The 24,994-nt window shown below is 38.7% G+C and overlaps 1 protein-coding gene across 3 annotated transcripts in view; it reads left to right on the forward strand.

The window, feature by feature from the left end:
* The window catches only part of LOC110164848 (chemokine-like protein TAFA-2), a 104,623-nt gene extending 80,211 nt beyond the window's left edge, over nt 1-24,412 (forward strand). For 2 of the 3 annotated variants that reach the window (XM_055165862.1, XM_055165863.1), the window contains exons 3-5: nt 10,242-10,391; nt 14,259-14,383; nt 23,674-24,412. In XM_055165862.1, the coding sequence (XP_055021837.1) occupies nt 10,242-10,391; nt 14,259-14,383; nt 23,674-23,685 (287 nt within the window). In that variant the 3' untranslated portion in view covers nt 23,686-24,412. The remainder of the gene's footprint in view (nt 1-10,241; nt 10,392-14,258; nt 14,384-23,673) is intronic. The other variant, XM_020929981.2, reaches the window with a different exon arrangement.
* Nucleotides 24,413-24,994: the final 582 nt, after the last annotated feature.

Genomic DNA, 24,994 nt, shown 5'->3' on the forward strand with positions numbered 1-24,994 from the left:
TTTAGCTTGGTCAGGAAGCTTGGTGTGTGCATATTTGGTTGATGGGAGAAATGCTCGTAAGAAATCCACCCAGACATAGGCAGAAACATGCTAACTCCGCACTGAAAAGTCCGGGTCGACCCAGGAGTTGAATCCAATCTTCTTCCTTTGAGGCGTGAGAGCTAGCCACCAAATAGGGTATGCTTCATCTGGCAGGAAATCCTTGGTTGGATGATTACAAAATGCAAATATACAGAAAATTCATGTTTACTTATCATTCCTTCCATAAATAATGTACGCAAATATGTGGCGCTAGATCAGATGTGGCTGAATTGCATTGCATTTTGTCAGCACACTCTATTTAAGATATGGTCAGCTCATGATGATCTGGGGATGCACATTTTCCAGGTTGAAAGAAAGATCTGTACATGCATTGTAAGAGCTCATATTATTGCTGTAGGTAACTATGCAAGATTGTGTTATGTAATGGATTTGCTGAAATTGTAAAGAGAGAGTGAGAGATACTCTATTGATTCCTAGGGAAATTCAAGTTGCTACAGCAATTTGCAGCAACACTGCACTTTTCGTTCTTACTCTGCTCTGTTGTTTCATTTGGTGATGAAATGGTTCATTCCCTCAAAGTGGGAAGGTCTTTGTGTATTTCCTCTAGAAGGTGTTCTGCCACATTTGCCGTTGCATCTCAAATGTCCATAGGTAACTTTTTAGCAAGTCTCTTGCCCAGTCTCCTTGGATACAGGAAAAACAAACAGCTCATTTCACACAATCCAACAGTCCCTTACTTGTGTTCTTTGAACTGCACATACTGCATACTCTTAGTTGGTTAAAATCCCATGATATAATGTCAAAAACTGAACTCAAAAAAGAAAAAGTTTCTAAAACTGCTCAGTGTGTGAGCCATGTAGCCACAAAAGCAGCCAGCCACTCCATTGCCATGGGGGAGAATGATGAAGTTAACAGGGTACAGTTTTAAGCCAGACCTGAATAAGGGGACTGTCACAGGAAAAGCATTGACAGAACGATGTTGTTAGTTGATAGAGTGGCTTTGTCTGCTGTGCTGACTGGGTGAGTATTCTAAATGTCTTGGGTGATTTGAGGCTGACAGGGATGATCCTCTCACTGTGGACGCCTACACTTTTTCATTTCTCCTTTTCACTTCTAAATGCGGAGGAGCCAGCTTCTTTCTGTGTTCTGTCTTTTCTCACAGACGCTTTGGCTGCTGTGAGCTGGTGTCAGTCGGGGTCACTCAGACACTTAGCTGATGAATCCTGAGTGTCTCTCTTTTCATAAACCTGTCATCAAGTACAAAGCAAACATAAGCTCCATTCGTCCTGGATGGTTCTTTTCAAGTCAATATTAAATTAAGTCAACACACTATATTATTTTAATCGAATCCTTGTGGCATTTGCAGAATTTACAACCTTATTAACATAATTCAACTATTATAAATCATTTTCAATTAAAGGTATACTGTGTAACTTTGCTGAGTAGAAGTCCACCGTCTGTTTAGATATTATTTCTTTGCATAGGATTAGGATTATACAGTATCAAATGTGTTCTTATGATTACTGGACTTGGGTTTGACTTAAAACATGGCCTAGTGCAGTCACCTGTGTCATTGGATATAGATAAGTTTAATGCTACTGTGGAACATTCCAGACAAAACTATAACATCTCTATGGAGACAAGCAGATGAATCTTCCACCAGAAAAGTTAAATAATGCAACTTTTAAGTCCTCTTTTATGAATGTATTATTTATTGATGCAGAGTTTTACAGTTCTGAATTTACACATCTGATCATTGAGTTCTTGCTTGTTTCCTGTCAGTGTAAAGCTCCATGCACAGATGTGATCTAAAATAGCTCCAAATTGCAAGTCACAAACCTCCAACTGTTTAAATGTTTCGAAGTTGTGAGTTGTTTAGAATGTAGTCTTTATGTTCATTTGAATGTGAATGAGTCAGTCCCAGGGAGCGCCTGGTGCCAGTCTTTTTACTGATCCTCTTTGCCTCCTGCTGCTGTTAGGACACTATTAACAGAGGGGGCCATTTGTCTGGTGAATTCTCTCCGGGAAGCTTTTATTGATCTGTTTATTGACGCAGACAGACAAAATCAGTAAAGTGGATACATAAATTTGCAGATTTCTTAATTAAACTCATACTTTATTTAACGGTTGTACAAAGAGTATTATCTAGATGTGGACGTGACTGGAAAAATGGAGGAGGGTAGAAAAGCAGACCTGGTTGGGTGTGTATGCTATGGTTTACTCTTGATAGTAATTTTCTTGGCACACACTAAAACTGAATTTTAATTTCCTTTGTGTTTACGATTCATACCAAAGGGTACTCTCTCTGAGGCTATAATCTAATTATCATACAAACGTGCAAAACAACACATTACTGGTCCCTCACACACTTTCTGATATAAGCTGAAGTACATGATATTCTATTATCTTTAATACGATTATATATAAGACAGTTCATCATATGTAGTTTGTGAAAAGCGGACTATTGCCTTAAGGAAAACATAAAATATTTAAAAGAATCAGTCTCACAGGAAAATGTGAGAGAGATACATTGGTCTACATGGGATAGTCACACTATTGACTGAAAATACAATCTTTATAGAAGAGAGTTTACTAATCCCACATGCATAAAGTAATTTGAAGCATTTTTCCACAAGATTTAATTAAAGCTAGGGCATCTGAGGTCAGGTCTCAAAAGGAAAACCACAGTGCAATTAGTCATTTGTCACTAAATCAATTTGAACTGCATTACCATAACAACAACTCATTGCATTAGTTGGTTTTACACAGACCGACTTTTATATGTGATCCTAACAGGCCTGTAATACTTTAAGGTATTCTTTATTGTCCCTGTTGGGATATGTCCACCATATTTAACCTAGCCTTCCTTGGAGCTGATGTGGTGAGGGCATCATAGTAACAAATGTATTTAAAGCAATAGCACAAAGGACTGCAATGTTTTGGAAAAAAAATATATATATTATTTTTATTTTGGAAAATTTATAAGATTTGATTAATAGTTGGGTCAATCATCAGAGAGACTATGCTTAACTTTGTTAATGTTGTTGGATGAGAATCATGTTTCAGTCAGTTTTTATTCTAACACCTGATTTTAAGGAAGCCTTTTATTTGATCATATTATTTATTGTTTTAAGTTGCACAATGTCACCAAAGCATATTCCTAGTTTGTGAATTCAATATATTGTTATTGTTATTGTTCAATAAGAGGTGGGACTAAGTGGGTGAGGCTACTAGTTAATTACAACAAAAACTGCCCTTCACTCTTGGTTCAAAATTAGACACAGTCCCTGTAAAATCATATACTCATAAATCTCACTCAGTCACTTAATCTTATTAGGGTAAAAGATAAAATATTAATTGATCCAATGCTCAAAAATAAACTTACTTAAACTTACTTAAACTTACCACTAGGAGCAAAGATCATCTCTGCTTCATCGTCTTGAGTGGAACATAAATTAGTACACAATTTATCCTCTGGGTGTCCAAAGCATCAGTTGTAATTGTAAGGTTTCCTGATCCAAGGAAGGAATAAAGGTGAAGGTGACAGTTGAATTGGTTAATTATCATATAACACTGTGGACTGTTATAATGTCAGATATGATCAATAAATGTAAAAGTAATATTTTTCCCCTCATAGTGTTTCTTTGAGGGGAAAAATACAGTTAGAGCATTTCACACTAACAGCTTTTGGATCCCTTAGCAGGTCTGGCTAAACTTCCATCTGGCTGTTTGAAAACTGAGCTCAGGAAAGTGGTCTGCTGGCAGCGCTGGAAGCACAATATAACAGGCTTAAGGTCCTGTCACACCAGGAAATAGCAAATGAAATTCATCACACACACTTCTAAGAGAGGAAGGAAGAAACTGCTGAGTCAGTCCAAGTTAGAGACACAACCTTGGGTTTGCTTTGTTCAAGAGTGGATTTTAACCAATCTCGAATTAGTCCACCTCTGTAGGTTTTATAACATCTTTAGATTTTTCAACAGCTTTATAATAGACCATTTCTCTGAGCACTGCTTACTTCCTTAAAGGTCACACTGAAAAACGAATTCTTGGTATTTTCAAGGTGCATATCCCAGAGATTACTCTGAAGAACTGAATTAGTTCCTCTCAAGTAGTGCTTGATATCAGCACATTTGTTTTGTCCATAAGATTATTTGGTCATATGTTACATGATAACAGATTCTCATGCATGCCACACTGGCAAAATTCCAGTGTTACAATGCAGAGTACAAGCAGAGTAACACTATGCAATCAATATAATGCTGACCTCCAATATACTATACCAAAATGTTTATGAGCAAAGAGACTACATGTTTTGCTTCAGCTGTAAAATAATTTTGCTATCATGCCCTACAAATAATGTCTTATATTATGAGTTGTACTTATTTGCCCTCATTTTCCAATTGCCAGGAGTATGCTGGCATCTCCTGTATCTCTGTATCCAGTCCATCCTCTCTTGATGTGAGGAAGAGTCACAAACATTGGACTGGTCTAATGTTAATAGCATGGGCTCTAATTTATACTGTATTTACGTGTGTTTGTGGCTGGGAAAGAGAGAAGGAGAGAGATAGGACCTGTGGTTGAAATGACATTTGAGTCCCCTGCTGGGAGCAAGAGGGCCATCTCTGTATCCTGTATGAGCCGAATCTACAACACACACACACACACACACACACACAATAGCGGAGCAGTGTATCCATTTGTTGACCTGCCAAAAGCATGTCATTTTTTAGTAAATGGGGTTAACAGGCAACTGCAGTGTTAAGAACGACATAGATAACAAGTGCACACGCCAGTGGAAGAGATGGGAGGAAACGCATTATAGAAAGTGTAAGAAATCTAGGCTATAGGCTTGTGATAGAGGATAATAGCTTGGTCCCCTGCTGGCTTCTCTGCGCAGAGGTAAGTGCAGGAGAAAGCACAGGGGAAAATGGGCTGCTGGAGTGGCTAAGAGAAATTGGTACAAAAGTGGTCATTTATAAAATAGTAGAAAACGAGCTAAGATGGACCATGAGGATGATGAGGAGGTAGTGCAGAAAATAGGGTTGGGGTAGAGCAACACTGTCCAGTCCGGAGTCTTGTGTGGAATAAAAAGAGACGGGAAGACAGTTGGACAGCCGTTTGCATTGTACACGGCAGGTGGTGCCCATGCGGGTCAGTGAAAGGGTGTTTCTTTCCATCAGGTATGTAAAGTTGTTCTGTGAAGAGATGAAGAGATTCATGCATTTAGAGATACAGTTAACAAATAATTCAATACAAACATTTTTCCCAGTAATTAAAACTAAAGGATTGCCTCTAGAGGAGAGTCGCTGCTATGATAATTCTTAGAAAGAATAAATTTATTACATATGTTTATGGTATATGTTACTTTTTGTCAACTCTGTGTCCAAGTTTATTGTAGTCCTGCCATGTGTCTCATGTGTCTGCAGAATGCATCATCCAATCTTGACAGATTTAGTGATAACTCCCCAGTCAGTTCTCAGTGTTTGTCCAATATGTATATGACACAACAAAATTACTGTTTCAATGAAGGATTAGATATTATTAAGTTGTTTCTTATAATGAAAGTGAGACTTGATTGCAGTGAAAACAATCCCCTAAATGTGTCGTGGGAGTCGTGAATCTGTACTTTTATTTCATATATTATTGTGAGGTTTAGAGACACTGTTGCTAAAGGTCAGATAAAATTATTTATTTTTGGACCCAAATATGTTTCCAAACCTTGTTAAATAAAAACACATTAGCATGAAAGCATCAAAGCGGATTAAGCCATCACTCAGTCATCCTCTTTGCAGAGCTCATTTATCTTTAACCATGTGTCCAAATGGAGGATATTAACCACATCTATTAACATTAACACATGCACTAAAGCCCAGTGTGGTCGGGGCTGGGTCAGCTCAGTACACTGCTGAGTCAACAATGTTATAAACAGAAAGTTACACAGGGAATAGGGACAAAGGGGATCACCAAAGTTTTTTTCTGGGTTGTCTTCCAGATTGTGCTTTAAAGATCCTATATATCACACAAAATGGACTATTGTGTGCTTTTAGCAGTGTTATAATGTTATTACCTCATCAAAAACATACCCGGAGTTGTGATTTGTTTCATTCACACGTTTAAGTAACCCTTTCTGATGTCTGTCTACTTCTCCAAAGCTCAAAATGCCACTTTGTGATGTCATGAAGCAGTAACTTCTGAAGTTAAAAGCCCCTTTTACCTTTTTGCAGTAAAGATTGGTAATTCTAGAGCTAAAATCATCCACATGATTCTAATAAAGGTGTATGGGGTTTAAAAACATACTGGAGCACTTTCTGTATTACCACTGGACATCACAAGGGGGAACAGAGCATTTTCAGTTTGAGAGAAAAATTCTGCCTAAATATGCAGAGTTACTATGTGAATGAAGCAAAACACAATTACTGGTATGTTTTTGACCAGGAAACAACTTAGATCAGAAAATAACCCAATATAAGCCCTAAAAATCAGATATTGTTCAGTTGGCTTTTGAAAATACCAAAGATCTGCAATTTTTTTTATTTTATTTTATTTTTTACATCAATCTTTCAAGTTTCATGATTCATAAATTCCTGTAGAGTTGATGACACATGAAAGAAATGGCAGAAATGAAATCTCATCAAAGTCACTAGGATTCCAGATTGTGAATGTATTTTTGGGTTCAGAAATCATTCAAAACTGAATGAAAATGACGTCAATACAGAGTAAAGAGTTACTATTTTTTTCTTTTGATCTTTTACAAACATTATTTAGGGTAGCAGGCAAAATGACCACACTTTTCAAATACTGACAAAACTACTATTTTCCGTTTACAGTTGTAGTTGTCTGCAAAAAGTCAAATGACTCAAATTAAGAAGCATTTGATTACATTTTCTTAATCGATCGTCAGGAGAATTAACGATCGATTATCAATTAATCATTAACATTTTTTATATTAAAATGTATCACCATTATTATTACTATCTGCGCTACTAATCTGCATAAATAAATTCAACTTTACAACATATAAACGGTAACCACTCTAGAGCCACATCAGCCCGTTTGAGATTATAATGTGTTTAATGCAGCTTTGCGCAAGTTTCACAGAAACTAACCTTAAAACCACATGGCTAATTTGCAAAAATTAAGCAAAGAAAAAAAATAGCTCTTGTGCGCTGATGCGACACAACTCAGTGGAATACAGTAGTGTGACCTTACTTGTGTTTGTCAAAACCAGGACACCGTAAGGGAGGTGGGAGGTGGGGACTCATCATCGACATTGTGCTACTCTCACCTGGCAAAGCTTTTTCCCACTGGACACTGAAACATATGTGCTGCTTTGTACACTGTGCACATGGCCTCACACTTGTCCCGAACGCAACAGAAAGCATGGAATTTCTTGTACAAGTCATCGTTAAATACGCATTTGCTCTTTGGCACGTTGCAGACTGACCGACTGCTTGTGTCTGCTTGCGCCTTCTGAGTGCAGAGAGCTACATGTACGGACCCCTGTTTGGTCACGCTACACTACGCACAGCAACCTACATTCGGTTTGTCAATTAAAATGAACGTCATCGATGAAATACTTAATGATCAATTATCGATTAATCGACTAATCATGCCCATCCCTATTATTTTCTAGTGGAGTGAGTCTTATGTTTTAGTTCAAACATCATGCCATTTAGTTTCTTATTTTAAGCACAAAGAGTTGTTTTTCTTATCTTCAGTATAACTAGGTGCATTTTCCTATTTCAACTACAAAAACACTTGACATGTGAAATTTACTCAATATAACTCAATATAACATGTTCTTAATTCAGGAATTTCCAAACTTTTCTCTTCAAGGGCTTCGATGGAAATATGATTGCATTGCCTGTAATGTTCTGCAGTATGACATTAAACAGATTTACCTTACATTTATTCAATTATATGTGGTTTTATAGCTCAAAAATACCTAGAAAAACAGGCATTCTGACTATGAACCGGGTTGACTCTTGACAGATGTGACCTGTAACTTGGTCTGGTTTGGTCTCCATGAGGATAGAAAGGTTTAATACCGTACTGAGAACCATTCCAGACAAAACAATAACATATCCATGGAGAAAAGCATTTGATGTACCCTCCAGCAGAAAGGTTAATGCACCTTTAAAGAAGCTTGAGGGCTAAGAAAAATAGGTCTGAGGGCCACATTTGGACCCCGGGCCATAGTTTACACATGCCTCTTTTAATTCAAGTCATTTTAACTTGGTAAGCTTTTAGTTTTTGTAGTATAGTTTTCAGGTATTCAAAGGTCGGAGGCTCCACCTGTGGCATATAAAAACCAATTGGAAAACATAAGTGAATGAGTTCAGACAAACACAGGGGGAGATGTATTAAATTTGCTTTGTTCACAGATATTAATTGGATTGGGCTTTGCAGGCTGCGGCTTTGTCTTTTTCTCATTAACAGAGCAAATTAAGAACTTTTCAAATCTCTCTCTTAGTCTATTTACGTGATTCATGCAGGGCCCCGCGGTTCTGCTCTCTTCACTTTTAAATAATCTTCCAACGCTGCACACTCATTGTTGGCTGCATAACTTTCATTGCTATGCGCTGTGCACTCTTTGTTGCATTGTGGGTGGATGTCTTTGTAATGGAAATCACAGGAACTTACAACAAGCGCATTGTTAGGCTGAAAACACATACACAGCTTCATGTATGCTATAAAACATTTCAGCATTTTGAATAGGATGTTCAGCATGCACTTGCTAACAGGATTCACGCACTCTGTTGTTAATGGACTGTCCTTGGCATGCTCGTACCTGTGATGAAAGGGTGGGTTCAAACAGCCCTGCGTACTGTGTTGACATCAGAAATCTTCCTTTCTTCTGCTCTTTCCAAACACTCAAGATGTGTCACCTTTGCTAGATCTGTTCCTAATTATCAATACGATCTTTAACAGTCTGAAGTGCAAGCTGTTATATTGCAAAGAAAACTGAGAGAAGCTATGCTGCTTTGAATTTACTCTACAAAAAAGACAGGAAATTTCGCCTGTGTTTTTCTGTATTAAGTAAGTGAAGAGTATTGCTGTAAAAGAAGTGAATAGGACTAAAGTGGATAAACATAACTGAATGTAGTCGCCTAAAACAGGCTTTGTGTGTATTTATTGCAAATTGAATGGTGCGTTTTTGGTTGCAGCATGATTTATTATTAAAATAGTCCATGTGGTTGAGGAAAGTTTTTCTTGCACCAAGATGATACCTATGTACTGTCTATCAAATTATAATGCGTTTGTTGTATCGGCCAAGAACCAGAAGCAGGGGTGTAGTGGGTGTGGTACACGGGGGTATGCCACCCACTTCTCCACCCACCTTCTCCCGATGTGAGATATAAAAAATAACAAATATAAAATGGCCTACACGTTAAATGTCAAACCGGAGCTATTGGCAACGGCGACAACAACCTGCATAGGCTCATGATATCTGCAGTAATGTCCTATAGTGACCTGCAACATGAGGAACCAGGACTGAACCAGAAGAACTAAGCCAGGACTGAACCAGGACTAAAAAAGGACTAAAACAGGACTAAACCAGATCTAAACCAGGTCTAAATCAGAACTGAACCAGGACTGGGTGTCAGAACAAGCCCAGAGGTGCACCAGTGTAGACCGTCCGGTGACCACAGAAGAAAGAACTGGCACTGTGCCCCACGGGACTAAAGCGCAGCCATCACCCGATCGTGCTTTGTGGACACCCTGCTCCACAGGCTTGGGGTTATTGCTCTCAAGTCCAAGATTAATGCTGGTTTAGACGTGGTTTAGTCCTGGTTCAGTTCTGTTTTAAGTCGTGGTTCAGTTCTGGTTTAGTCCTGATTTAAACCTGGTTTAATCCTGGTTTAGTCCTGGTTTAGTTCTGGTTTAAACCTGGTTTATACCTGGTTTAGTCCTGGTTCAGTCCTGATTCAGTTCTAGTTTAGTAATGGTTTAGACCTGGTTTAGTCCTGGTTTAGTCCTAGTTTAGACCTGGCTCAGTCCTGGTTTAGACCTGCTTTACTAATAAAGTAATAGTAAAAGAACAGTAATAGAGTAATAGTAATTTTGTAATAAACTATTTAACTTTTGGTTCAGTAAAAATCATGTACCGGTCCTTTATGTTCTAAGCGTGTGTGGTGTAATATTGTACTCATCCACACTGTTTTGCCTAAAAGATCATGTGTTTCCTTTTGCAGTGCATGTGAAGGCGGGGACCTGTGAGGTGATCGCGGCCCATCGCTGCTGTAACAAGAACAAGATCGAGGAGAGATCTCAGACCGTCAAGTGTTCCTGCTTCCCTGGACAAGTTGCTGGGACCACCCACGCCATGCCTTCCTGTGTCGATGGTATGTACTATTCTTCTCCATTGTCATCTGCAGCTATGAAAACCCTGGCAGCAAGTTTTTATAGATTTCCTCAGATCCACAAAATTGTTACAATATGTGAATCTGCTAGCACAAATCTCTGTGACTATATTTTAATTGTAATAAAACTAAAGCTGAGTGGATTAGTGATACTTTTGCAGTGACATCACGTTAGAAGTTGTGAGAAGAAATACAAAATGTATTTAAATTATCAGGAGCCTGTGATCAATATGAGCATTCATTTAAGGTGTTTGAGTTTCAACAAAAATGTGAGAATGACTAATTGATAAACTCTTGATTATTGCGAGCTAGCGTGTGACTGAAATCTTATGTGTATTTTGTTGTATAACAGCTCACTTGTTGCAGTTCCAACTAAGGCTACGTTCAGACTGCAGGGCTTAATGCTCAATCCTGATTTTTTTGTGAAATCAGATTTTTTTTTTTGCGAGGTCATTCACATTTGTAATTAAATACGACTTGTATGTGATCTCCAGTGTGAACGTTAAAAGACTGGTGGGATTGCTATTAGCGTCACTGCTTCACTGACACGGAGTTCATAGACAATTTTCATATGACGAGACACATACATGTACACACGTTTGTGTAAATTTGATGTGGCTTTCTTCCAGTTTCCGCCTACTTCAGTGCAGAATAGTGACATTTGTCACTTGTTGATGACGTGTAGGTGGGATGAATGTGACCTGGCCGTTCAGACTGAAGTTGCATGTCAAAAGATTGGATATGTATTGGTTTTAGGAGCACATATCCAAGTGGCCTGGGCTGCATTTGAAAAGAAATTTTGATCTGTGTCATTCAGACTGTCATTAAATGATCTGAGGTGAAAAAATCTGATTTGGGTGACTTAAGGCTGCAGTCTGAATATGGCCTTAGTCAGTTCGTCATGGTCAGATTGAGTTAAAACATAAGTCAGATTCTCCCAAGTAAAAAAAAAAACAAAAAATGTCCTTTAGGTTTCTTATTAGTATTTAATCCATATTATTTATTTACACTATTTGCACATTATTATAGTTACAAATGGTTTCACAAGCCAACATCTTGGTTTGTACTTCTTTAAACATGACACAAATCAACTGTTGTAGCAGAAAATGTGACTTGCTGTGATCAGCATCTGTAATGATTTTGACAACACATTTAAATAAGCACTTGACTCATTTTGATGAGAACCTTGATCCTGAGGGCAAATGTGATCTCCTGCCAACAAGCATTTCTATCTTTTTTTACTTTGTTGACAATGCATGACCATGAAAAATAAGAGTTGATTCTGTTGAGCGAAATGTTTGCTCTGCTTTTTACACATAAATGAGCTTTGTTCCACTGTGCCTGTGACAACACACACTCAGAAAATGTACCAATAAAGCCGGAAAATCCCTCTGGCGTGTGTTCTGGTGGCCACGAAATCAGCATCACACACCCCCACCGAGGAGAGGAGTGCTACTAGACAAAATCAAAGTTAAAAACGAGCGAGATGAATTTTCATGGATAATGGGGGTTGGGATCATAATGCGCGATTGTACCATACACAATTGATTTTAAAAAGGGTTATATGGCCAAAACTAGATACATTTTACTTGATTTCATTGATTTAATTGAAAATAGGAAGTGAACAAACACTGAAACAAATGTTGAACAAAAGAATAATTTTTTTACATTTTTATGCTTAGTCTATGTGAACACACGTCTGCGTTTTTGCGGCGCATCTTCAGGTGTCAGCGCAGCGTTTCTTGAGCGGTTAGGCACCGATGCTCTGGATGCGCAACCAGGAAGTCGACTTCAGAAGTTGAAAATGCTGAACTTTTGGCATTGAACGCACTGTGTCAACTAATCAGGGATGACTATCCAGTGACGTAGCGACGTTATTATCCACAAGATGAAGAAGAAAGACCCGGGAACCAGGGCAGGGAGCCACAAACATTAGTGGAGTATAAATATATACACGCTGCAACCACCAAACCGATCGCCAGGACTACATCAGGACTACACCAGGACTAAACCAGGACTAGACCAGAATTGGACCAGGACTCAGCCTGGTTCTGCCATTGTTCTGTTAAAAGACCAAGAAATGGCACTTGTGAAGGACAACAGACACCCTGGATGTGCGTCAAATATTTTTCTCCCGTTCGTCCACGGCGTCCAATACGTGTGTCAGGGGCATCTAAACTCAAATGCAAAGGTGTCAGAATAAAGGCATCCAGGGTGTTTTTTGATGCTGCGGTCTGAACGGACCTTTAGTTAACTTTACAGTCTAGGCAATACTTCTTCAGTAGAAGTACAGTTCAATTGGAGGTTTTAGAATCTGTAGGAATACATAACAATAGTGATAGTATTGGCATTAAGAGCACCATTGCAGCTGTTGTTTGTAGAGGCCATATCATAACAGTGCCAATAGTCACTTACGACAACAGCAGTCAATTGACCTGGCCATTATCCAAATTTACACAATGAACTTGCCTGGAAAGGTTTCAGGACTCCATAATGATCATCTGTTAGTCTTGAAGTATGCAGTGTACTGTATACGAGCACATTAGCAGAACAAAGCATTTAAAAAAGTAATCATCTGGACATGGGTTTTGACATGAGAGCATGCTGTACTGTAACATGCACTTATGATGATAGTGCATAATGTTTGAATTGTAAGATATTTATAACTTATTGAATGGAATGTGCAGTCAGTGTGAAACTATTTTGCACATCGCCACAACACTTCACTCACATACTCATTCACTATGGGCAGCCAGATCCATCAGTTCACAAAATAAATGAATGCACAGTGTTTGGAGCAAGTACACCGAGAGCCTACCACTACAGCATTACACTGTGCGACAGGCCTTACAGAGAGATATTTGCTCATGACTACAAACAATTTACAACAGAGCATGTGTCTTTTGTTGGTCAAAGGAAAAAAAAAAAAAAAATCTAAATAAGGCTTCTCAATTATTGCAAAAATGATAATTAAAATGTTTTTTTTTCTTTTTTGCTCATTATGGCATCATTTCAAACAATTACAATTATTACTTTCTTACGTTGTGAAAGTTAACGTTAATTCATTCTATTTTTTTTGTATTTGAATCAAGTAATAACTGAATTCGCCATAACAAATTGGATTAATTGTGCAGCCCTAAAAGAGACCAGACTGCTAACTACTTGACAAGTACACAATACATGTGAGTACAATATACGTTTGAGTACTAGAACAAAAAGGTAATGTTTCTAAAGAAAAAAGAGTTTTTCTACTCTTATGTGCTGCACAAAATAGCTTTAAGAGCTTACTGTAGTCAACTTTACACAGCCCACTTGTGCAGTTACATTACAGCTGAAATGAAACAGCCCAAGGTAGCATTTAATGATGCGTTCAGAATCTAGCTCCGGCTCCCAAGTGCAATCCATATGTTCGCGACTCATAATGTCCCCACCTTTCAAGCTGAAATGCCTGTAGGATGATTTCTGTGCAGGGTACAGGGAAATTTATGCAAAATATAAGGGAAGTGACATGCCGCATTATGCAGCTGCTATCTCTCTAAGTGCTTAAGTGAAATGTGTTGAAGGGTGTCAACAAACATAAAGCAGAAATTGATCAAATGGGCATGCTGCACTTGTGATGTAGATACGTAGATATAGAGACATATTGTATGGCTGCTCTTTCCTCCAGGACTTGCCATTGTAATGTAGAATAGTTTTATCAGTAAACACTATTGTGCTCTTCCATCTGACAAAGATTCACTCTCTCACAACTCTCTCTATAAACTTTCTTGTGTAGACCTGGCTCAGTCCTATCAGGCTTACTCTTTGTTAATAGCACCATTCTAATCTTGTCTTATCTTGTTCCCACAGCCTCCATTGTAGCCCAGAAGTGGTGGTGTCAAATGCAGCCGTGTATGGAGGGAGAGGAGTGCAAAGTTCTCCCTGACCTCACAGGCTGGAGCTGCAGCACAGGCAACAAAGTGAAGACCACCAAGGTTAGTTTCACACATACACATCTTCCTTTGATCGCGTTGATACTGTAAACTTGCACTGCTTAGACTGTGAGCGACCCATATCCTGCCTACTTGTTTCCATTCAGATTTTTGGAGCAAACATCAAACAATCTTTCAAGGAAAAGAAAGTAAAAAGAAGGCCAATGGGACCAAAGCCAGAAAAGGAAATATTCCCAGTTTCCCCTGCTTTACTGAGTCGACCGATATGTATGCTATCTGATGTGATGCAATAGTAACAGATACAGTAGATTCCACAAACTGTTTTAAACTGTCAGTCAAGTCAGCGGCTGCACAATGTTATATAATTCTCCCCTCATATTGATAAATCATGATCTTCAGTTTTATTTCCGGGGCATAAAAAGACAAGTCTGGATTCTGGCCCAAACCACATGTTTTTACTAACCTAGGATTGGCTGTAAATTTCTCTATTAAAAAGACCTAATCTGATCATTGACTATATGGTATGACTATCTCAATATTAGGGGTGTAACGGTACATGTATTCCTGTCAAACTGTTTCGGTATGGGACGATCAGTTCGGTACAGGGCTGTGCACGAGTGAATTTGTGCAATTTCTGTGCGTTTCCATTCGGCCACTACATGTGCAGCTACACGGAAGTCTCGACTCTTTAATATTCACGAGGGAACTTGTCTGTGATTGGGGTGGCAGCATTTCACTCATCGCTCTATAGTTAGGGTGGCCACCTTGACAACAATTGCACCCCGCCTTGACTACTTCCCTCCGAACCATGTGAATCCTTGCAAAACAGATGTCGTGTCGCGGCCCTCACTTTTGCCTTTCAATGGCACAGAATTTCTGCCTCCGCCCCTCCCCCCAATTGACATTGTAACTGCCAGCAAATCTGCGCAGTAACAAAGTTGTTTTTCTAGTCAGAAATATGAAGATTGAGTAAAACTTCATGCTGGAACTGTTAGTGCTGCCCTTCACTTTTAACGGAAGGAGGAAGGAAGGAATTTATGTTTTATAATATTTCATACATTTGTTGCTTATATGAGAATATTAGATTTAACTTATTAGTATTACCAAGCAGCACTTTTCATTTATTTTATTTGCCCATTTGTATAATGTTATACAAAAATTGTTGATTTAATAAACACAGAAATAAACAAGCAAATGATTTTGCATTTTGTTCCCATATTGTACTGAAAATTAAGCCCTGGTTTAGTTTTCTTTTTGTGAGTTCAGTTTCAATGGCTCAGTGGTTCGATAATCCTGACATTGATACTCTTGTCTTTTTAATTTTGCTCAGATCTGGTTCAGTTCTTTTTTAATACAGGTTTAGTTTTTGTAGCAACTTTCCTCTGTAACGTGTATATAAATGTAGCAGTCTAGACCTTCTCCATCGCCCCCCATTGTTCTTGAAGTGTTTTATCTGGTCTCTTTTGGCACCTGACCGGAGCAGTCTCTCAGCTGTCTGTCTGCGGATTGAGTTTGTCATTGTACTCTTCAGTTTCTAGCCTGCATCCTTACTCAGCCTCCTCACCTTGTATAATTCATGCCTGGGTGCAGACCTTTGTTTTGGCTCTACATAATTGATACGTGGGTGTGGTCTGATGGGTGAGAGTGAATCTTCATGGGTGAAAGAGAGTTTGGAAATTCTTTACTTAACTTTTCCTTTATTTAGCCATCATCTTGTAAAGTTAACAACAATAAGTCAGTTATTTATCCTATTCTCAAATGTTATGTTTCTCAAGATCTTTCTTTGCAGTCCCACACCCACAGAGACATAAATAAGTTGAGAGTTTCATATTGATTTGTTTTTTGACACGACTAAAGACACATTTTAAAATGTATAAATAGATAATACATATGAAAGAACATGTGGGCAAAGAAAGAGATTACAGTCAGTGTGGCTAATTTCCATCTCCATTGTTTCATAATGATGTAAAAAGTCAGAGTAGAACTATTGGTGAATTTAAGGAGTGGGGATTGAGTTCAGGAATGAAATGTTCACACTTTTACTTTTTTGCTACGTGGGCTGGGGCTTATCATTTTAAAGAAAAAGTGTCTCTTAATGTTTGGTCTGGTAAAATAAAGCAAATATATACTCCTTGAATTTTTACAGACACAAAAGATCTAAACATCGTGACCCTAATATGTTCTATTTCCACATTACATAACTTCTGGACACTTTGTTTCCTTTAAATTCCAGTTGAACAAGTGTTGTTCCAATTAAAAACTCTTTTCAGACTTATCTCAGAGTGGACTACAGTGAATGTGTGAGTGAGGAACTTGCCCAGTCCTGCGCCCACACAGACGCCAAAGAGACATAAGCGGAGAATAACAAATTGGTCATAGTGTATGCAATAGAGGAGGGCTGATATGAGGCTGATGTCATCTTCAAATGCATGACTGCTGTTAGGAAGGCTCTCTTCTTAATTGATTATTATTTAGGTTTTGTCACGTATAATTTGAACATTATAACAGTGGGAAAAGAATCAAAGAAGCCTTAACTTCCGCTGTGACTGTTTGAAAGTGCACAAATATTTGCTGTCTCTTGCGTTTAGCTCTTTGATCAATGATCTTCGTTTGCCTGGTCGTAATATAGGAATGTGTGGGCTGATGGGTTTGTCTGATGATAAAAAGAAGGTGTTTTTCCCCTTGCTGTGGTATACTGAGGTCAAGACGCGCACGCATTTAGATCAATAGCATCGAGCGCTCTCTTATAGTCCCATTAAGACCTGCTCGTAAATTGAAATTGACGACAGAGTGAGGGAGAGATGAGAGAGACATAGAGGAACGCTAAAAGTAAAATGAAGCAGTGGTGATGGATAGGAGAGGAAATGCACAAGAGGTGAGTGAGGGATTCAGAAAAGATGGAAACAAAGTCAATACTTACACATCTGTTTGTTTGTTTGACTGCAAGAAAATAGTATAGTTTTCTCATTTGATCTTGGATATCATTTGTGAAAACATGTACTTTATAGGACTCCACAGACAGACTTTATTATGTCTAAAGCTTGCACACTCTCAATGATTGGCTGTAGAATGATGGCTGACAGGGAGAAGTTACAATTTATTTTAGTTGAATTGTAAGGCCATGTTCACTTTTCCATTCAATGATGTATCATTTGAAGGCTGTTAAGTATAGAAGGTGTGAGACTGATACGTGTTTATGTTGTGTTGATACTAAATAGCCCTTCTCTGTCCCATAGGCCTAGTTTTAGCAACTGATACTTTGCAGTGACATAGGGGGTGTTCTATATTGCATTTCTATAGACCTTTTTCACAATGGCCAGAAGCGCCGCGATGTAGGGTAAATGTCACTTCCGGTTAATGCTAAATATCTGTGGAACCTTCATAAATTTGCCACATCACCAAATCTTCATCTAACAAGGTCGACAAAGGACATATTCTGTCCATGAAGGATTTATCCACAACTATCAAGGTACCGTATTTTTCGGACTATAAGTCGCACTTTTTTTCATGGTTTACGTGGTTCTGCTACTTATACTCCGGTGCGACTTATATATTAAAATTTTCAGACTGACAGCCACGAGAGGCTCTAATCTTGTGTTAGTATCTAGTACTACTATTACTCCTGTACCACTGTCACTTCGCACTCTACTGTGCATGTCTCCTGTAGAAAAAGTCACTGCCTTGCTGCAAATAGTGAAATATGCAGCCGAAAATGGTAGAGCAGCAGAAAAAAGTTTGGAGTGAGCGAGAAACTTGTGAGAGACTGCCGGAAAGCGGGGATGGAGAACACAGCTTCACAGTAACTGGGCGTGTGGACCATGCAACTTTCCTGGAAGTCTCTGGATGAATCGACAAAACCTGAACTTCAATGACAACTGAAACGATCCTGTCAGGATTCAGGCTAAGGCTGGAATAATTCTAACTGGAACTGATGCTGGGTCTGACGACAGCTACGCAGAAGAGGAAGCGGCCCTGCATTTACATCATGGATCTATGGTTTATCTTCGGAGGTCACGCAGAAGTGACAACGAGGATGAAGAATTCAGTGGAAATCCGTGTATCATTTGTTAATTTGTTTTTCAATGTAAAACCAAAAATAAGAAAACAAAAAAAAAACTGTTTTCTTCATTATTTGTTTCCAAAACCAAAATGAAAAACTGATAACAATTCGTTTTTTCAGTTTTCGATTTTGTGTTTAAATGAACAATGGAAAAAATGCATAATGACTGTTTCCCGTTTACGTGACTTCCGTGACTGCAATGCCGGATTTTGCACCATGTACGTACTGAACCAGGACTGATCCAGGTCCGGGACCAGACCGGGACCAGAGCGGACTCCGAGCTTTGACTCCGAGCCGCCGCAGGGTCCGAGCCCCAGCTTCGAGTTCCGGCTCTGCCGTGGGCTCTGAGCCTCCGGTCTGGTCCGGGTCTAGTCCCAGTCTAGTCCCGGTCTTGTCCTGGTCTGGTCCCAGTGTCAGGGTGCTTTCACACAGACAGTAGTTGGTGCGCACCAAACGATCCATTCGAACCAAAAGCTCTTAGTTCGGTTCGTTTGCCTTGGTGTGAAAGAGTCAGTCAGACTCGGACCCACACCAAATCAAGCGGACCGAGACCTCAAAAAAGAGGAGGTCTCGCTTCGCTTGAGTCTGCACCAAATACCAAATTTTGGTTAGTTTCGTTAGGAGCCTTGGCCTGAGAAGTGCTTTACCCAGGGAAGAACTAAATGCGCAGAGGACAAATGGTCAAAACAATATAACCAACCAAACTGGATTCACTCTTCTGTCCAGACTCTTTGCACCACCTCAGAACCAGCCGTGGTTCTTGAGCGTGGAGGACCGGAGCAGCCCGTCGGAACCTGTAGTTCACAGCGCATTCTCGCTTTCCCCGCACGGAACCAGCGTGCAGACGATGACACGGAATTGCTCGGACCGGTCTCAGTCCCGCTCTGGTTCCAGTTTGGTCAAGGACCTGGATCAGTCCTGGTTCAGTCCATACGTGGTGCAAAAGTCCGGCAGTCACGGAAGTCACGTAAACGGGAAAACAGTCGTTATCCGTTTTTTCCATTCTTCATTTAAACACAAAATCGAAAACTGAAAAAACTAATCGTTATCCGTTTTTTCATTTTGGTTTTGGAGACAAAAAATGAAGAAAACAGTAGTTTTTTCATTTTCTTATTTTTGGTTACATATTGAAAAACGAATGAACGAATGATACACGGATTAATGGATTTAGTGATTTGGAGTGAGATGGAGGGTTTGGTAAACTTATGTTATGTTTTTTATTCTATAGTTATCTGAATAACTGTTCATATGTTATGTTAACATATTAAAACCTATTCAGCCTGTTGTTCTCTATTCTGTTGTTATTACTGTACTTGCCTTTCAAGATGAAAGGTCAGTTCCTGGTCTCTGATTTTATAAAATGCATTACCCAAAAAGTGCAACTTATAGTCCAGTGCGACTTATACTGTATATGTTTTTTTCTTCTCCACTGCGCATTTTTTGGCTGGTACGACTTATACTCTGGAGCGATAGTATAGATAGTATAGTCCGGAAAATACGGTAGACGAAAACTTAAAGGCGAACAACGAGTAGCATTAGTGAACTACTCAAAAGCAAAACCAATGTTATGATCATGAATAAAACATGAGTAATTAGTAATCCTTTAATAAGTAACTTGTTAATTCAGACTGATTCTAGAATGAAAATAAAAAATTTATTTCATGTAGATATTGGCACAGACAGAGATTTGTGCAGTTTAAATGCTCGACATGTAATCTTTGAACATCTGTAGCTTTCAAACTGCACAACTCTATCTATGCAAATATCTACATGAAATAGATTTTTAATTTTAATTCCAGAATCAGTTAACACGTTACTTACTACTTATGTTTTATTCATTACCATAAGGTTAGTTTTGCTCGGTAGTTCTCTAATACTAGGCGTTGTCTGCCTTTAAGCTTTGTCTTGATAGTTTTGGATGAATTCTTTATGGAAGAATGTTTATCCTTTGTATGGACCTTGCTGGATAAAGATTTGGTGATGGGGCAAATTTATGAAGCTGGTGGAAAACATTCCACAGATAGTTTGCCATAGAAAAGCATTAATCACAGCGCTTCCTGCTGTTGTGAAAAAGGTCTATTGATGTAATGTTCAGCAGTTTCCGTTGGTGACACAATGCCCACATTAGCAAACACAGACAAAACATTTTTTAAGATCATCTGAAAACTCAAGAAAAAATACAAAATATCAATATGACACATGTTTAACAGCACAAATCAGCTGTTGTAGTTCCATCCAAATCAGCTCTTTCTGGTCAGATTATGTTGAAATAAAGTTCAGATTAAAGTTTAACCTGAGTAACAGAGCTTCTAATAGAGCAGTGCTTTCAGTTAGTCACACCCCCAGTGAACAATGATGACATCAGCTGCAAAGTATCAAAAAAAAAAAAAAGTAAAAAAAAAAAAATCTGAGTAGAAAATGACTTCAAAATTATTTCATTTCATTTTAAGCGATGGACTGATATTGACAAAATTATCCAAGAATATTATTGTAATTGATTTTTAAATTATTATTAGATGATGTTATGGCAGTATTTCAGAAATGTGCTAAACATAAAACATGCCAGTAATATTGTGGTTGCGATTTGCAAAACATGAATGCACTGCAAAATTAACCACATAAAAATAATAAAATAATGCACTTGATATTCTAACTTTGTATAGCTGGATCCACAGTATCCGTTTTGTATCACTCACCTTTATCAGAGCCGTTCGTGTAACCATTGTTCATTTGCATGACTTCACAGGAGGTTTTGGCTTGTGCTGAGGGAAGGAGGAGAGGAGGAGGGCAGAGGGAGGAGCGAGGGAGGGGACCTGAGACTGCACGATCGATGCCAAATAATATCATATGGATGAGCAGTGCAGAGACAGCCCGCCTGCCAAAGCACGAGCTGTCACACATTTGCATAGACACATGCTTTATACAGGAGCAGATGAAGTGACAAAACAAAGAACACTGCAGCTTCCACTCTCTGAAGAGGAGTGAAGAGGAGTGAAGAGGAGTGGGGGGTTCTCACTGACCCTTTTGTGCTGTTCACAAACACACCAATGGATCTGTGCTATTGCATAATGTATTCAACAGGGATAAACCATTGTGATATTCATTAGAGAAATCCTGCCTTGTTACTATGATTTGGTAACATTTTTTTTAGTATACCTCTTAATTATAATAAATCATGAAGAAAGATTTAATTTATGACAAACAAAACATTTTTTTATGAGAATGATTCACTACTACTACAAGCTACTTTTAATTTTACTTAACAAATCAATACCTAAATAAAGTTGTTTCCGGTCCAAACTATTATTATTTCAAAGCAGGGGTGTCCAAACTATAACTGACCAATTTTTGGTTCCACTGAACTGGCTCAAATTATAATAGGTAGCACTTTTATGGAAAATTATAATAATTCTACCACTATAATCTCAGTAACACATTGCCACAGACCTAAAATCTACATTCCCAGCTTTATTAAAGGCACAGTAGATCTGTTAAAGCAATTTTAAAGCACCCATCTGAATGACTCGATGTACTGACTGACTCTAGGTCCCGGTCCGCTACAAATGTGTTTCAGCATGTGGCTCTCAGTGAAAAACTTTGGCGTCTCTGTTTTAAAGCATTTGTTCATTATGAATTATTATGAGTTTTTCTTCATGCTTTATTAGTATTAATTTCTCAGTTTTTTTGTCACAATGAGCATTTGAAAGACGTGATCACAAAGGTAGAAGTATGGGAGGCAGTCAGAGCAGTGCAGCAGCTGTATAATAGGAGTAGCAGATGCAGTGATTGCTGTAGTAACAGTAGGTCAAAACAATGTGGATCCAGGCCACAGATTTATAGCTGGCAAAACGATAATTGTTACATTACTACAATTCTCCCAGGAACAAGTCTATTATTTTCATGGCACTGTTTTAAGTGTGTCCATATGGAAAGCATTGCAAGTGTAAGCATTATTACAATGTTGCTCTGTTAATGTAGTCTCATTAACAATTTAGTTTATTGTAGACTTATTTATTTCACTTCATATTTACAATTGATGTACTTGTGAGTGAAAAATCTCTGGACTTTTCAGCTAATGCTTTTCCATAATTGACACTTTGTGACTAGCGTTGCCCGTAGACAGCGTGTGCTTCCTGCTGGAGTGGAGCGGACATGTGCCTTGTGGCCAAATGAGCAGCCTGCAGCAAAAGCAGTTAGAGCTCGTGGACTGAGCACTATAAATGTGTGGGGCTCACAGACCTAACAGGGCCCACAGAGATGACACTGGTGTGCTTTGTAAATGGAGACTTAACTGCCTAAATCCGATTTCTAATTGGACACCAAAAGAAGCACCTAAAGGCATATATAATGAACGTGTGCATACCTGACATTGCCAGTGAGGACCTCATGAAGCTTTTGTGATGTGTACAGTGAACTGGCATGACAACAAACGCACACAGACTGTTTGATCAGTGCAGGGTTAGATGCCTGAAGGCAGTGGGAGCAGGCCCAGAGTAGGTGGCCCGAAGCCATCCACTGCTACATACAGTGGAGAGAAAGCCACTGGCAGCTCAGAGCCAAGGCCGCTTTGTGTGTTGTCACCGATGGCTAACCTTCACTCTGTGTGCTGCCACCTGGGCTCTGCAAAAAAAAAAAAAAAACAACCCTGAGGAGGAGAGAAGAGAGAGCATCTGTAGCCAAGAGAGGAACACAGCAATAACAGTGAGCGCCTGAAAGAGAAGAATGCTTTTGGAGAGGCCAGGATAGTGCACGCCACAGTATTGGCAGACGTACACTCATTTGTGTCTGTGCTATGCTTGGCTGCTGAAAAATGCCTCCTAATATGTTGAAATAAACCAACAGGGAGCAGATACGGGAGAGAAAGAATAGAATAAGATTGATGCATGCGATAAGGGGGTGCACATGATTAGCCCAATAGAAGAAACACTGTGGAATAAGGCCTAGTAGCCTCAATAGAGGAGAGGAGAGGAGAGAGACTATAGACCTAATGCTATCTCTTACACAGCGTCTGGTTAAGTGTTCTTCCAAAAAATAACAGGGAGCCATCTTGTATAGGGCTTCACCAACAAGAATCATTTTATATCATTTCCAAAAAAGTTCTGCACTGCATTATTTATTGAAAAGCCAGGGCTGCCACAGAGCACAAAACTGCCTCTCTCCACAGACTGACCTTTACTTACTTTGCCGTACTCAACTCTTTCACACTGCTTCATAACTTTTAGTGGAATATTTCTGGTGTGCTGCTGACCCATTTCTGTGTCTTCTATTTCAGGTGACCCGATAGTCCCACTCATCTGGACCAGACACAGTAAACAGCAGTGGAGTTACTTACACAGCACAATGGACCCAACCATAGCAGGACAAAATGCACTCAAACAAACTGCTTTATGGATGCAGTAATAGTTTCATTTTTCTGAAGATATCAAAGACGATGTGGCCACAGAGATAGGACTCTGACACTGACTGCCATCTTTACACACACACATCAAGGACCGCATTACCCACAATCCTTTACTTCAACTGGAAAGGTGTTCAAAACAAAACTGGATCAGAAGGCAAGAGATCACCCGGCGACAAAAGCTCTTTCTTCCAGTGTGTCCATATGGAAAGTATAAGGAATTTACATTTGAATTCTTACCATAATCGCTTCAAAAAGGTGCACAAAATGGCTGTTTCATGTTGCCGGAATGACACAATGATTATGTAACTGTGCCACATGTGACACATGCTGTCCAAAAGTATCTCAGATAAACTTTTGTTGTTTTCCAATTTTACTATATAATAAAAGTTTCCTTATTTTCTGTTGTGGCTGACCAACCTCCATTTTTGTAACAGCAGAAACAGTTTTATCATTTCTTTCATTTTAATTTTTTGGGGAACAAAATCCTTTCAAGGGTAATCTTAGACTAATCCCACGTAGATGTTGCGGTATATTGAAACATGTAAACGTGTAAAAATGGTCCATGGAATCAATGGGGCTAATACAAAAGGTTGCTCTTCTGGTTTCTTATCTGTGTTTTTAAAAGCCTGTTAACCGCTATTGAGTACATGTGTCAGTATTATATGAAATGAATAAAACCTTTATCAAAACAATATCAAACCTTTGTCACATTTTGTATAGACCTTGAAAATATTAATTACTGGCACACAAACGATTCTTGAATCTATATGTGTACTTATGACGAGGGACTTTAAAATCTCAAAATAGATTTGATAGATAAAAAGATTTGAACACACCAACATTGCCGACCTTGTATATATTTTGTCACATTTCTACTGAAATAGGTACGTGCATACAAATCAAATGAAATATTGAAAAGGTGAAGGTGTTCAGCATTCATCTGTGTAGAGCTCATTTATTTTGAATGCCAGACAAGAAGAAAAATATTTCATAAATGAATTAGACATTTAGTAGCTTTTATACAAAATTAATTATTGACTTTTTATTTGTGATATATAATTTGATGCAAACTGCAAAATACATTGGTTTCAGTGTATCATTCTTTAATAAAGATGATGGTTCTGTATGCAAACTTACATACTGAAAAGAAAATGTCATGGCCAAGACTGTATGTTTTCAACTAACTCCTATT

This window comes from Boleophthalmus pectinirostris, unplaced genomic scaffold (assembly GCF_026225935.1).
Source record: "Boleophthalmus pectinirostris isolate CB_2022bp ecotype Guang Dong unplaced genomic scaffold, ASM2622593v1 HiC_scaffold_8, whole genome shotgun sequence".
In the NCBI taxonomy this organism is placed as follows: Eukaryota; Metazoa; Chordata; class Actinopteri; order Gobiiformes; family Gobiidae; genus Boleophthalmus; species Boleophthalmus pectinirostris.